Raw genomic sequence first — 12756 nt, forward strand, 5'->3', positions numbered from 1 at the left:
TTCTCTCGTTGGTATATGCACATGCATTCATGCTCTTTATCCCATTTTCTTTGGTTTGCCTTGAGTTTATTTGGCAACAACCTCCCTATCTTGCTGTCAATGTAAGGCATACTTACCTGTGTATAGAATGATGCAACCTTGCTGGGTTCAAATGTTCACCATATTCATGTTTACTTAATTACTTGCTTCCATGTGTTTGATTCAGAGAAAAAAAAATGAAACTCATAAGCTGCTAAAGTTATTATTCTTAATGCAAATATGGAAAACTAGGGGTATAAGATCATTTTTTCTTAACACACACAGAGGATCCAAACAACTTCTGGAAAAATAATGTCTTTCGTTGCCTTTAAGTAATTAACGCGACAGGTTATCAAACATGTTCCAACAATCCCTACCTACTACCAAAAAGCCAATTTCATGTGGCCAACTTACACTGCTAAATTGAACTGTTTTAGGTGGGATGCGCCAGGCCCTTGCAGTAGTGCAAGACAAGAGCGACACTAGAGAACCACAGTAGCAAGCTACTGCATTGGACCCTCTCCCTCAAAAAATAAATTTAATATCGTGTGAACCAATGGTCCACATATCAGATATTAAACTGATAAGAACAGATACTACACTTGATCTTAGCCAAAAGGCCGAGAAAGGTATGCTTTGAAACGTCTAAGTATTCAACTTTTATACTGTGAGCATTAGCTGCTTGTCAGTGTTCTGACGAATGTGGGGCTCTGACTTGTGTAAGATGCTTCTAAAATCTCCAAACAAGAACTAACAGTTTCAAATTTAATGCAGCAGTTGAGTTTATCCAGTACTCTTCAAACTTGAGACTAATAATTGAGTTCAAACACGTTGTAATCTTTTCACAGATGTTTTACTTGGATGTGTTTCTATTAGTTACTAAGCCAATTCTTCTCCGGGCCTTTGCTAACCATGTATGGTTCGAACTAATAGGACTTGTTTCAAACTAGAAAGGAGTTAAGTAAAGGTTTACTAAGGGAACACGATCTTTTGTGTGTATTCTTAGTGCTCAAATGTGAAATTCTTATCCATGCAACAACCCAATCTTCTCTGTTTTCACAAGTAAATGTATCCGATAGGGAAGAAGCACACCATACAAAATGGCACACTGGCAATAACCCCATCTGAAGAGTGATGAAGAGTTGATTAATTTGGTTAGAAGAACAAGATATAGAATCAGCAGCCCCTAATCATTTGAGAGTATTGATTTAATGATTTATCGGTGGTTTCCCCTTGCTCTTATTGATTTATAAGTTTCAATAGTATCTTTTTTCTTCCTTTCAAACATGCATTTTACAAATTATTTCTACAACTAATTTAAAAATTACCCTCAGCCACCTCAAATTAGATTCTTTTATTTTTATTTATATATTTAATTTTTTAATAGCCTGTTTTTTCAATTTACATTCTTTTATCTCTGTATTTAAATTGAATTTCAATAAATTTTAAAATTATTAATAATTAAAAATATTTTTATATCAGTTTAAATTCTCCATCATAAATTTAATATATTCAAATATATTTATTTTTACTATTTATCATAAGTTTTAACTATAATTAATTAATAACAAAATATGCATTTATATGGACGTAAATATTACTTAAATTAATAAGCTCACTCTTTTAAAAATTAATTTTTTGTAATTGACCAGAAAGTAAAAAGGGAACAGAATTTTCCAATCCAAATTGTATATTTCCTCAAATAATAATAAATTCTAAGTGGGCCAGCAATTGAGTTTGTTAGAACACGAAACAGAGTGTTGAACACAAAGTTGAAGGTTGAAACTTTTTTGCTACATATAGAGGGGACACGCAAGAAGAAGAATGGACATTAGGATGAAGAGAGGACTCGCAAGCTTAATCAAGACGCCAATAGAGAGAGGGTGGGGTAATGGGTTGCGCTGTTTCAACTCTTCTTCTTCGGTGTTGAAGGGCGTCACCACCCCCACTCTGCTTCAGCCCAGAGTGCTTCTCTACGACGCCGTTTCTCACCTCTGCCACCGAGGTATTCATTTCCCTTTCCCATTTCTTCATTCTTCAGGATCATCACTCTGCTTGCATTTTCTATTCAATTGGTGGGGTTTCTGTTTTTCACTTTTTCGTGTGATCCAACTCGTGGGTGTGTGTTCTTTTGCTTGTTCGCTGCCTCGGGTAGAATAAAAATGGCACCTTTCTTAATGGGTACGTATCTAAGCTGCTCTAAGAATCTGGCCATTTGACAAATGTTAATAAATGTAATGCTTAAGGAAATTAACTAAGTAGTCTGCTAGCATGGGAAAGGTTTTAAATTGCTATTGTGGTCACAGTTTCATCACGATCCTTGATGTTGTGGGGAATTGTAGACAAATGCAGCTGATGCAGCCGCAATTTTATTTTTTTTGTCCACAGATGTTAATTGTTAGTTTTTTAGATTTTTTTTTAGCAGAAGGAATCGCGCCCTTACCTTTCGTTTTCTATTTTTTCTTAACCACCCAACCAACCTTATATCTCCGTGAAGCCGCAATTGCTTTTGCAGAGACTCCAAAGACCTTGACGATGTGGCTGAAATTGTAGTCATGAACAATTTTTTAAAACCTTGAACATAGGTGACAAATGTTCTAGTTCTTTTTGGAATTTTGTTACTCTCCTATAAGAGTCTCTTTTTTTTTTTGTCTTATAATGTGAGGTGGATTTTTCTTTGTTTTATGGTCGTTATTAGTTTGGAACTTTCAGACCTTTTGTTTCTTTCCTAGAATGCTAAATGGTACTTACTTTGTGTGTGTTTGTGCGTAATGATTTAGTTTCACTTGTTCAGATTTTTTGCATTTCTATACAGCCTTGTGTTTGAAGGGAGACATATAGCTAAGAGTATTCTTAGCTGAGGAGTTGAAGAATGTAGTTCACTTTAATTGGTATCCATGGTAGATGACAATTTGAGTATCCCTGTGTAATAGGGATTGAAGATGTTTAGATGATGTTGGATAAATTGCTGACCCTTGTCTGTTCATCCTTTGAACATTTGTAGTATTACATTAGCATCTGATAATCAATGTCAACTTGCTGGATTATTTCAGCTGAGCAGTGAGTTTTCCACTAAACTATTTTCATTTCATGTGGAAATAATCTTAAAGACTAGAGTATAATTTATGTAGTTTCTTGTGGGTAGGTTTAGTTGTGGGAAGGAAACTATTTATATAATGTTGAATAAGATAGACTTGGACGAGAAACTATAGGTGTTATACTAAGTTTTAGTTGTTATAAAATTATAACACTTCTAGTTGTGGGTCTTTGTTAATGTTTTTAAAATCTGGCATTGCTGGCTTGTCATCACTCATTAATTTCCATACATGTGAAAAAAAATGCATGGGCAAAAAGCAAAGTAAAAACTAGTTTCACCTCATTTTGTCAGAAAAATCTTTGCCACTCCCCCTCAATCCCTACTCTGGACTATCTTATTCATTGTTCCAAGTTTCTTCTAATTTTTTATGTTTCATTTAATTTCATAGTACAACTTTTAATATGTAGACTTGTGTTTTGTATTACAATTTTATATAATTCTGCATTGACAGGAGTAAAATGGGTAATCAGAGCAGACAAGGACAGAAAGATCAAATTTTGTTGCGTTCAGTCTGATACTGCTGAGCTCTATCTGAGAGCTTGTGGTCTTGAACGAGAGGATGTCTTGCACCGCATTCTGTTTGTTGAAGGCCTGAATGTTTACTCTCAGGGATCCACTGGTTAGGATGTTCTTTCTCATTTGATTTACTTCAGTGGTATTCATTATATTTTTATTTTATTTTTTACATTGTTTAGACTATTTTACTGCATAACTTTGGTTTTGGCATACTAGTATACATCACAATTCACAAATGAGCATTTATCAATTATATTTTCACCACTCTGCTGCTTTCTACGTGGTTTTGTGTGTCAATCTCATTGTGAGTTCTGACTCTGCAGCTGCATTGCGAGTACTGTCGCACTTGCCACTACCTTACTCTGCTTTTAGTGCGCTCTGCGTGATTCCATCTCCACTCAGAGATGGTGTCTACAATTATGTAGCAAAACGAAGGTACGAATGGTTTGGTAAGGCTGACGATTATTTGGTTTTGCAAGAGAAAGAGCTGCTTGAGCGTTTCATAGATAGGGAAGAACTGATGAGTCGAGATAAGGATTCCTAGTTTTAGCTGCTGCCTGAAGGTATCAGCCGCAATTCACATTCACAATCAAGATTTTTTCTTTTGTTAAAAAAATGTTTAAGAATTGCAAATTACACTTGTATCTGTAGTGATGGACAAGTAATGAGTGGCTTAGTTTAAGAATCAAATGCTAAACTTGTTATTTGATACTTGTCTTGTATACTAGCAGTCTTGTATTTGATCTGAGCTAAGGGAGAGCTTAAGGTCGAAGAATAGATTGCTAAAGCACAAGTGCAAATGTTAAATCATGGACGCATTTTGGTGAGAACTTATTGTTGGGATTCTTGGGAACACACGGTGCTTCAAGAGTACATTATTTGTTGCTGCAGTTATTATTATGATAGTAAATAGTTAGATAGTTGATGAGTTAATTAATTTGTTCATAGTTAGTTATAGATACATCTTCTATATTTTAGAATTTAGTTGGCAGTCATAAGTTGATGACTGTGTTTTTGATGATTTGATTTAGTCTTGTTAATTTTTAATTAAAAAATGTTAGAAAATAATCTATTCTATATATAAATTAAAGTACACAACTTAGTAAACGAGACTCCGACTTTTTTCACTCTCTCAATTCTCACTTAGGTCATTATTCACACTGTCTCTTTTAGTCTTTTCTCTTTGAGAGGAACTTTCACTCACAACTACTTGAAGTTTTTTTATAAAAAAAAATAGTTTTCCTCACTTTTCTTCACATAATTTATTTATCTTAATTTGGTTTTAGATTATAAAAAATTTATTAATAAATTAAAAAAAAAATATTCTTATTAATACAAAAATTTTAATTTATCATAAGCTAATTTAAAAAAAATCTTAAAATGACGTTACATCTAGTACTATTCACATGACTTTTTTATTTTAAATTATAATGAGTAAACATTTAAAAATTTAAAAAGTCTCGTTATCATTTCAATGTTTTCATTTAAATTTTAAATTATATCACCTTTTATACTTCTTTTTTTTCGATTGATCTGTTTTTATTTTTCCTAAAAATATTAAGAAAATGAGAGTTACCCACACTTCGTATGAATTTAAATTCTAATTATTATTTAATTGTCAATGTTAGTGACTTTATAAAATAAGAATGCATCTATTTAATTTTAATTAAGCTACTTTAAAATCAACAGTGGATAAATCTTTCTTTTTCATTTTACACCTCTTGTCAATTAAGTGTATGTCAAACTTAAGTTTGCAAACTCATTTGAGTTTGCAAAAGTATCAAATAGTTGTTTCTTCCAAACTGAGTTGAGTCTAAATTTTAGCCTCAAACAAAATTTTGATATTTTTTATGAGAAACCAAACATAATGTGAAGCATTTTTCTCTCCAAACTAAGTTTGAAGTTCCCCACCGGCAAATCAAACATAGCCTAAGAGGAATTAAAATCTATAAACTGTAATGTTAGGACCTCAAACAACTTTAAACTAAAATGAAGCATTCTTTCAGTACTTGACAATTTGGATCTTCAAAAGGTTCTTTAGCAAAAATTTTAAGATGGAAATTTGAAATCATAATTTATTTAATTTGAAAAGATAGAGTAAGGATGAGACACACAATTGAAACTACCAAAATCCATAAGATAGAGTACATTGTTTTTAACACAACAGTATTCTATGGACTACCACTAAGCAGCAATTTCTAGATGAAAGCAACCCAGGTAGATGCCGCAGCAATAACCTTGGCAAAACTAGATGATAATGTTGAGGGGAGATATTTTTAAAGATGAAACAATTTGTGCAGTCTTCTACTCCCTTGTCTACCTGTTACTATAAGCCGCATACTAAAGCCTAAGAGCTCAACTTTGACTATTATTATTAACCGGGTCGCTTTTTTTCTCCATTTTATTTTGAGCAGGGAATGAAAATGACGACAGTATGTTCCCGTCAGATTTGGAGACTGGCAGATATGGAGCTTGCAAGGCTGAGAATCTCAAATGGTGGCCTATTCATCACGTCTCTCACTGTTAAGGGGCATGAATCTGTGATCCAGAAATAAGTAAATGCAGACTCTGGATGCCCTGTGCATGAAAGTCAGAAATGGCCCAAGGTGAGAAAAGAAAGTGTAAATTGTAAGCCATTAAATCAAATATTAGATTGACACACAAAATAAAAGCCTTATTAACACATGGAAGTATATCTTCTTCTTTCCTTTTAACCAAATACAGTCTTTTTTTTTTTAAGGCAAATGTTAATTTGTTAATTTTGTTAGAAATGTCAGTGGGAGGGATTTGAACCCGTGAGCTCTCCCCCCCCCCCCTTCTCCCTTCACCCATCCCCAATCACTGGCCTAACCTTATATCTCCTTTAACCAAATACAGTAATGACTGGTTACTGAAAGCAATACTATATTTGTGAGTGAAGGTTCAATCACAAGACAGAATGGTTTCATAATAGAGTGAGAAGAACAACTGTTCTTCCTAATATGTTAAATATCCTCCAGTCCTCCATATAAAATAACTAACCAGACATGAATGATAAGCCATCTAAATGCCTATTCCACTCACAAGTGGTGGAACAGGTACTGACAAGAGTTAGACCTTGCCAAAAACTAGAAACTTGACTATAACTATAACAACAAAATCATGGTAAACATATGGCCAATGGTCTAAAAGAGAGGTGATTGGATATCCGTTCTAGGTTTGGCATATTTGTGCTAAACAATAAATTAAAGGGTTCAAGCCAGTCGGATCTTGAAGTTAACTGACATCTGGCCACATGTTTATAGAAGAACTTAAGGCCCACTCAAAAGAAGAAAAAAATTGCAAGAAATTCAATTAAATCAAATTAATGTAAGAGAACAGATTAACATGTCGCACCTAGTTGATATCAGCACAAGTTCATCAATTTGTAGTATTAATTTATAAACATTTCAAATGAACATATTTTCCTTTATAACAAAGAGCAGGCAATGAACTTTGGCTTAATGAACAAAATAAAGCAAGCATTACCCCCATTATCATGTCCAAAGCGTGCCCATGATTTATTTGGAAAAATCCCATGAGTCACATAAGCACTAATCTTCGTTGCTCCATGAGCTGCCAAGACTTTCTGAAAGATGGCAAATTACCAAGTTAACAAGATATAAAGAGAAAGCACCTTTGCTACAATAAATAAAACAGCATAAATTTCGCCTTTTGTGCCATGTAAGAATCCACATACACAGATGTTTATACCTGGCATTCTATCAGAGTTCCACCTGATTGAACCAAATCATCAACAATCACAATATGCCGACCCCTAGGGTCTCCCTCCTTAATACGAACCATCCGTTGATCTCCTTCCCGAACCTTTGCACAAACTATCTGCATATCATATCCATTGTGTAAGTGCTAACAGATGGAACCACTGTAGCAAGTTAGTCTACGTTCAGACTTCAAAGTTCAAACTAGTAGCCACTAGACTAGTACCAGTTTGATATTTATAACTTTTGCTGAATTTGAGAAACATCGTTAGATTAACTATGTTCAATACCGTTGGAAAATGCTGCAGTTGCTTATGAAATCGTTTCCAAGCACCATCATCAGGAAAAGCAATTGATATCTGAGAAAGAAGAAAACCAGAGTTGTCATTGAATTTGAGATAGTATAAAAACAGTGATTCTCATTCACTTTTTCCATTATTATATATTAAATATAAATATTGGTCTGTTCCACTTTTATAACTAGCAAGATGAAAGATCAGTAACTTGTTACGATTCCCATGTTGAGTAGAATAAGCTCGGTGTGATACTAAGTTATGAATCTCTCCCACTAAATAGAATAGTCTTTTGAGTTGAGTTTTACTCATGTGCTTAAGCCATAACATAATTTCCATCATCAAAAATTCACAAAAGAATACTGTGGAAAAACCAGAACTATTAAAAAAAATCTATCAAAACAGAGCCACAAATAAAAGAAATACATATACATGAAATCCTCACGTTATCAGAATCAGGAAGATCCTGGAGCCTTCTTTTAAGCAATGGTATGCCACTCTCAAAGCATGGTAAAATGTTATCACCAAAGTAGAATCTCTCCTGAATCAGAACAAATAATAAAATATTATAGCCAGGAATTTCACAGCTGAGAAAGAAAGACAAGGAAAACATGACAAGGACCAACCAAAAAATGGGGAAAAAATTGTAAAAAGCAATTCCACCCATATTAGACCTGCAAGGCATGAATGTCAAATGTCACCAGACTGGTAGGTCCTCCCCTAGAAATAGGTATGTTTGACAAAAGTCTGGCCAATGTAAAAGCTGTGGCAATATCTCCTTCATCCTCCATACGCTCTGAAGTTCCCGTTGGGAAAAACGGAAGGACAAGGGTAAATGAAGCAATGAACAGTTTTGGCAACGCATAAATAACAGGAATCTGCTCAAAAATCACAGCTGGAGAACTGAATGAGGCTAGAAAAGCCACGTGCATCCCACGAATTCCTTGAGCATTCGGAATGAAAATGTTGGGGAAGCCATCCGGAAACTTGCTGAAGTTTCAGTTGCACAGAGTACTTCAGTGAAACAAATCATACAATTCACTCATAACACAAACTAGCTAGAAAAATAAAAAATAAACAACCCAGATAATCTCAGGCATCAAGATTCACAATGGGGTAGCATAAAGTAATGCTACATCCTCCAAGAAATGCTCCTACCACAAAGTAAATGAAAAAGTAATGCAATTAGTGTCTTGGAAATATAATACGCATTTAATACTTATACAAAGTAAGTAGGAGGATGTAGTGTGATTAAGAATTAGGATGTTGTTAACCAGTATCCTTTGAGAGATTGTTTAAGAAACTAAAAGAAAAAAAATATTTATTATGGAAATCACATGAGAACATAAAAAAAATAATGAACAACGCATTTTTGCACACCACACTAAAAATATTTATTCTTTTAGTTTTTTAATCAATGTGCAAGGATAGTGCTTAGCCTTAAGGGAATTCGAAATCGGAAAATCTTATAATAATTTGCGATCAATTCATTCCATTTTTCCCTTTTTTGAAGATAAACTGATATATTTAAATCATTTGTCTTAGAATTATTCTAACCGTAATGGCCATTTCCAAGTTCCAAAAATTGCATCCACGGTTACATCAACTCCAACACAACAGAGCAATTTAGCAAAATGGGGGCACTCGAAGTTGATGAAAAACAGAGACAAGTATAACCGTAATGGGCATTTCCAAGTTCCAAAATTGCAACCACCAAGACATGAATTCCAACACAAAACAGCAATTCACCCAAATGGGGCAGACGAAAAACACACACAAACCACCACATTGGTCAAAATCGAAACCAAAACAGCAGAATAGAGGAACAAAAAAACGAATCCATGGCGAGGAGTGCAATGTGAAGGAAAAGCAACGAACCCCCAAGAGATGTTACGAAGTTCAATGGAATCAGTTTGCGCGGCGATTTTCTCGGCGAGAACCTTGGTCTCGGGGCAGTAGAAAAGCACGACTCTTTTGGCATTTTTGGTGGGGAATTGGGAAGCGGAGGTGACAGAGGAGACAGAGAGGAAGGGAGAAGAAGGGTTGGTGATGTGAGAATTGGCGGAGTCTTTGCTCATGTCGGAGACGCGCTCGATGGTCCAGCCACGGTGGCTCTCGAAGCCTTTGATCTCGCACCTCAGATTCGAATTGAAAGAGAAAAAGGTTCTGTTTTCGTTGGAAGAGAGGCGAAGCAGAGAGTGAGAGTGAGAGGGTTTGTTTGAATGAAGCGAGAAAGACGGAGGGGGTGGCGTGGCCGCCATTGTCGGCGACAACCGCCCGGTTGTTCACTGGAAGATCGCTTTCGCTTTTGGGGACTGGTGGAAAATACTTTGCTACGTAGTTCGATACTATATTAGTTAATTAGTATTCTACAAAAAGTTAAAACAATAAATAATATTTCAGACTTGATTGAATTAGTTTCTAAATCCTACTTGTACTAGTGTAGATCTCTTTTTAAGTGTCATCCCATCATCAAAAATATTTCCCGTTGATTGAATAACACGTAGGACAAAACTAAGATTAGTATTTTTAATATTGTTATGTTTTATATGCTGTCTCTTTTGCTTCTCATGTCTTTTTAATTATTGTCATTATTAACTGAATTTTGTAAATTAATGTCTTAGTGCATTGACTTTTGGTTATGTATTCTAACTTTTATATATGATGATTTTGATTTTTTACACAATCAAATTTATGTACTAAGATAAGGGTTTGTTAGTACAAAGTGGTTACTTTTAGATAAGTGATATGTGTGTAATTTGTGATAGATTATGTAATTTCTCTCAAAATAATTATCTATTATAAGTTGTATTCAACAATGTTGATGTTTGTATGTTGTTCTTTGATTGATTGTCTGATTTCGCATAAATTATCAATGTTTTTAAAAATTGAATTGGTGATTTGATTGTCTCTCAAAATATTTGGAAGATGGTAGTAAACCGGTTTGATATTTTTTAATATTATATAATATTTTAAATAATAAAATAATATATAATTAAAAAAATTAGGATTTTAAAAAATATAAATAATTAAATTATATGTTTCATAACATAAAAATTAATAATAGTTGAGCCAATAGTCGATCTTAAATGTATTTTTATTTATCTAAAAAAATATTTTATATTAAATAATAAAATTAAAAAAAGTAAAAAAAATAAAATTAAAAAGATGTTCAACTTGGATTTAACACCAATTTTGTATCGATTTTCACTGATTATGAAATGCTCCAATTTTTTATAGTCACCTACTGATTGGTCCTATAACATTTCTGATTGTTGACTTCTTGGTAGCTCACACACTATGATATTTTATGTATGACAACTCAACTCCTTGTTGATCATAACCCTTCATAGGTATTCCTTTTTGATAACTCGACAATCTGTTTTGGTTGTTTTTTAGGATCAATGATTGTTCCTACAAAACACAAGATTTTTTAGCATGTTTTGTCTTCGCTCACGTTTTCTGCAAAACTTTCCAAGAGGTGGCTCATCTCATAATTACTTCAAGTCAAGTAGCTTAACTATGTAGTTATTAAGTGATAGACTATTAAAAAGTATATGCATATTGTTTGTATAGGTAATATCAATTAATTCATTTAAGTCATTCTCAATTGTACAAGCTTATACTTACACAACCTCCAGATCCCTCTCTTTCATGTGTGATTCGTTGAGGTGTTACATGTCCAACAGTTTTCGTCTAATTCTTCCTCAAACCACACCATATTAGAAGAAAAGTTTGCTCTTATATCATTTGTAGCATTATTGATTATCGACTTCTCGACAGCTCACACACCACGACACTTCACACTGTGGCACTTCACTAAACTCTTCATTGATCATAACCCTCCATCGGTCAAAATCCTTCGTAGGTGGTCCTTTTTGAGACCTCGAAAATCTATTTTGACTAATTTTCAGGATTAATAACAGTCCCCACAAACCAATACAAAACTTTTTCAGCGTGTTTTGTCCTCACTCACATGTTTTTCGATAAATATCTCAGAAAGTCACTCGTCTTATAACTACTTCAAGTTGAACATGATTAATTGTGGAGTTCTTAAGTGACGAGTTACTGAAAAGTAGAAACATTTTGTTTGTATAGGTAGTACCAATTAATTCTTTTTAAATTATCATCAACTGTACAGTCTCATACTTGTAGAGCCTCTGAATCTCTTTTTTTCTGATATGATTCATTGGGGTGTTATAGGTTCGATTTTTAAAATCTTTAAATTATAAGTTTCTTATTAGAAAATCTTGTTTTCTTTAATCTTTTACATAATGAACACTTATATACCAATAATGTATGGAGTTGATAAATTTTCAATCTTTATTAGTAAATAGAAGCAACAAAATGCAAAATTAGTTTGTTAAATTGATTGAAAAAAAAAAAAGACGACTCCAAATTGAATGTATTGATCTATGTTCATTATCTTTACAAAACCATTTCTTTCATCATTGTTTTGTAAACTTAAAATATGGGTTGTAACTTGTGACATATATTATGTGTTTTGGAATTGATTTTTCTTATTTTATTCAATTAGTGTTTTTGTGCAATTGATTTTCTATTAGCTTATTAACAATATTCGATTTTTTTTTATTTGATTCTTCAATAAATGTTTCCTTTGTAATTGTTTTTCCCCTTATTTTCTTAATTATATGATTAACTAACTTGAGCATTGTGACTGAAATCATTCATTTGCTTACTTATTTTTGTGTTTAGTAAGTATAATAACCTTTTCAAGTTTAGGGGCTCCAAATAATAATGGATGAGATTGTTTCAACTTAAAAAATTAACTTTAAAATAACATGTCTTATATAAGTGTTTTTTAAGAAGCATATAAGATTTGTTTCTTAAAATAAATATAAAATTATTTGTTTAAACAAAAGCATTTTAAACAAATACATTAAAAAACATAAATCTATTTATTTTATTAAAATAAATATATATTTTAAACAAATACATTAAATTCAAAATAGTCTTTATCCTCGCATAAGTGTTGCAAAATAGTCTTTCCGTTAAATTTTAAAGTAACGTTGTTAGTGAAGTCAATTTTAGTGCCACATGGACTATCTAACGTGGCACTAAAGGATGGTGT

The 12756-nt window shown here is 33.0% G+C and overlaps 2 protein-coding genes and 1 non-coding gene across 3 annotated transcripts; 1 reads left to right on the top strand and 2 right to left on the bottom strand.

Annotated features, from left to right (window-relative positions):
- Positions 1-455: 455 nt before the first annotated feature.
- LOC114404197 lies at positions 456-651 on the bottom strand. Its single transcript, XR_003664853.1, has one exon. It is a non-coding gene; the product is annotated as a U2 spliceosomal RNA (small nuclear RNA).
- A 1111-nt stretch (positions 652-1762) lies between these two features.
- LOC114380556 (uncharacterized protein YuxK) lies at positions 1763-4564 on the top strand. Its single transcript, XM_028339670.1, has 3 exons — positions 1763-2023; positions 3567-3734; positions 3955-4564. The coding sequence occupies exons 1-3, from the start codon at positions 1843-1845 to the stop codon at positions 4173-4175; spliced, it is 570 nt and encodes a 189-aa protein (XP_028195471.1). The 5' UTR covers positions 1763-1842; the 3' UTR covers positions 4176-4564.
- Positions 4565-5688: 1124 nt separating this feature from the next.
- LOC114380564 (ribose-phosphate pyrophosphokinase 4-like) lies at positions 5689-10016 on the bottom strand. The gene is made up of 7 exons (XM_028339681.1): positions 9543-10016; positions 8339-8654; positions 8110-8205; positions 7662-7730; positions 7364-7492; positions 7139-7238; positions 5689-6208 (listed from the first exon to the last, which is right to left on the bottom strand). Exons 1-7 carry the CDS (start codon positions 9923-9925, stop codon positions 6075-6077), a joined length of 1227 nt encoding a protein of 408 aa, XP_028195482.1. The 5' UTR covers positions 9926-10016; the 3' UTR covers positions 5689-6074.
- Positions 10017-12756: the final 2740 nt, after the last annotated feature.

This window comes from Glycine soja, chromosome 2, assembly GCF_004193775.1.
Source record: "Glycine soja cultivar W05 chromosome 2, ASM419377v2, whole genome shotgun sequence".
Lineage (NCBI taxonomy): Eukaryota > Viridiplantae > Streptophyta > Magnoliopsida > Fabales > Fabaceae > Glycine > Glycine soja.